At 51.3% G+C, this 2,631-nt stretch overlaps 1 protein-coding gene; it reads right to left on the bottom strand.

Moving 5' to 3' along the window:
* Window positions 1-673: 673 nt before the first annotated feature.
* On the bottom strand, window positions 674-2,379 carry GSTUM_00001195001 (uncharacterized protein; the record flags this gene model as incomplete). XM_002838528.2 has 2 exons in its annotated part: window positions 674-2,170; window positions 2,273-2,379. 2 exons carry the CDS (start codon window positions 2,377-2,379, stop codon window positions 1,957-1,959), a joined length of 321 nt encoding a protein of 106 aa, XP_002838574.1. The 3' UTR covers window positions 674-1,956.
* Between the last annotated feature and the right edge of the window lie 252 nt (window positions 2,380-2,631).

Raw genomic sequence — 2,631 nt, 5'->3', positions numbered from 1 at the left:
TGCCCCCCCCCCGAAATCTGCCCTGCGCTAACCACACTGTTAGCTGTGATCAATTAACCCGCTCCCGGAAATATAGTAACTTAAAAGCTTGAGATATCGTCCAACCACAACAAGTGGACTAGTCAAGACCACTGCAACGGGTGGCTTCCGCTACGGAGTTTAAATCCGGACCGCGCAATGCCCAAGAGCATGAGGGAGCTATTGAGGGAGTGTCAGAGCGGAATACAATATATCAACTCCCGGTCACTGAGAAGACAACGCCCTGCAAGCTAGGTGAATGAGGAATGGTCTCAGCCCAATAGGGCGTATTACAGCAACATAATTGACAACGGGAGGGTGCCGAGCCGGAGGCCATGTCCCGTGAAGTAGTGGACTCTGGGCGCGGACATATCTTCCCTCAACTTCAGCTCCTCCATGTGCCTGGTCGCGGTCGTTCGCCCATTAAGCACCTGTTCTTCCAAAATCGTTGGCAACCGCTTCGGTCATGTTTCTTCTTTTAGAAATCAAGGGGCTAACCGGAGCCAGGACGATACCAAACGACGATGAAACCAAATGGCGATGACTAAATGCGCAGTGAAAAACTCTGCACAACTAAAAGCGGAGAATCTCACCAGGGTCACCCCCCAACTGGCTCTCTTCAACGACTCTCTACCTCCCGCCCTACAGCTCCGCTATCCAAGGGTTCCACAGCTCACTAAACTAACTGACAGGAAAAGACAGGAGTATAAATAAACGACAATGATCACGTATCCTATCCTTCCTGAGATCACCGTATTTCGGTATCTCTAACACCTCCCACACTCAGCTCCATTTCCTCTGCGCCCTCCCATCCTATCAACCATGCTAACAAAAGAGTGAACAATAGACTCCTCAAAGACTCTACAATTACCTTCCGAGCGCCCATTGTCATCCGTGCTCCCACTGCCCCCCAGGCTCCCGTGGTAACAAATGAAATACAGGAATAAAGACTCCCGACGGTCCAGAAATCACTTGCCGTTCATATCCTTCTCCGTCGGAAGCGCTTTTCCAAAGCGCACAACGGAAACCTCCGCCCGAAGAAAGCAAATGCGCCAAGAAACAAGTGGCGGGAGGGGCGAAGAGGCGGGAACGAACAAGCGGCCGGCTCCGGGAACGTTCAGCAAATATGCAGACTGGTGGATGGACGGGTAGTGATGCCAACCGACGGGTGGAGGTGCCGGTGGACGGATATGCCGGCGGACAAGACAACAAAGTCATGAGCATGCCGAGCAGCATCCAGGATTCTAACATCTTCATCCTCTTCGATCCTGTGTTTCCGCCCCTGCGCCGTCCCCTACAAGCTCAAGCTGCCCCTCCACCTCCCCGTGCTCTATTTGAGCAGTGGTGCCTGTCTGCTTGCCGATTATCCTACTGATCGCACTGAGTTCCTTCCTTCGCTCCTGTACCTCATCGGCGACCGTATCCACACCCACAGCCCTCCGAGAACACTAGCAAGACCTACAAGAACCTTTCTACAGTCTGCCAGCCTGCGCACAAGCTCGTTGTTATCCGTTGCTCGCTGAATCTTCACAAGGACTTCCTCCAGCTATGAGATCCATTTTGCGAGTGATTCGCGGAATATTTCGGCGATTATCGTAGAGAGGAGCGAGAGGATGGCCAGCTTGTCCAAGGCTTGTATTGCGGTGCGGGCTTTGGCGTCGGAGATCAGCACTTTCGTGACCAAGTGGAGATGGTGGGGTAAAGGGAGGTGGCTAGTATGGCTATGTTGGCGATGGTTTTATCAAGCCGGGACAAGAAGGTTTGTTCTCGCCTTGGGAGTTGGAATTTTGTTGCCTCGGTGGAAGGGCAGTTAGTTGTGAAGGGCGCAGGTGGGAGGAGAAAAAAATAAGGATTACCCTGTTTGCGACGGAAGCTTGAGGGAGGTTACCGGAGAGGTCCCCCGTAGTCACCTCCTCAGGATAAGATCTCGCCAACCAATCACACTACTCTGCGAATAACGCAAAAGTTGTGAAAAATCGAAATCAACTTGCCCCTCTCCAGTCCGATGAAGCAACATGTATCAACGTAGTACCCAATCCGTGGCGCTCTGGATGAGACCCGACCTCCACGCTGTAACCTTTTGTGAGCAGTGGGCAAGGGTTGTTGGTGCGGAGGTGTCCATATATCGATGTATACGCGCGGTCGGCGGGCTCTGATAAGGTTAGCAAGTTTGCACTCTAACTACCCTAAATAACAGTAGCTATGTGGGTAGAGAATACCCCCCACATTACCCGTTGGCGTGGGTGAAGCTGACAAGCACCGATGCTCCAGTATGTTTGCAATTTCGTTGATGTTCGGGTCTAGCGTGGTAAGCTGATGGTGGGGAGGTGATGTTGAAGTTATGGTCAGAGTATATATCATAGGTCAAATGGTAAATTAGCTAGCACCTGCCAAGCTGTCGCTGTTACATCTGTGAATTATTCTTTAAGGTTGAAACTACTCGCATCAATGGGGTAGAGCTGTGCTTCATCAAAGGCATTGGCGATGGTGTGCAGGGTCAGAGATAATGGGTGCGTTACCTAACGAGAGGGATATTGGGCACACACAACATCGGAATACAATGCGTGATACACTGATGTATATTAGGAGAACAAGACAAAATTTCAGGCTGGA

This window comes from Tuber melanosporum (genome assembly GCF_000151645.1).
Source record: "Tuber melanosporum whole genome shotgun sequence assembly, scaffold_259, strain Mel28".
Classification (NCBI taxonomy): domain Eukaryota; kingdom Fungi; phylum Ascomycota; class Pezizomycetes; order Pezizales; family Tuberaceae; genus Tuber; species Tuber melanosporum.
This window is presented reverse-complemented; position numbering and strand designations above follow the sequence as displayed.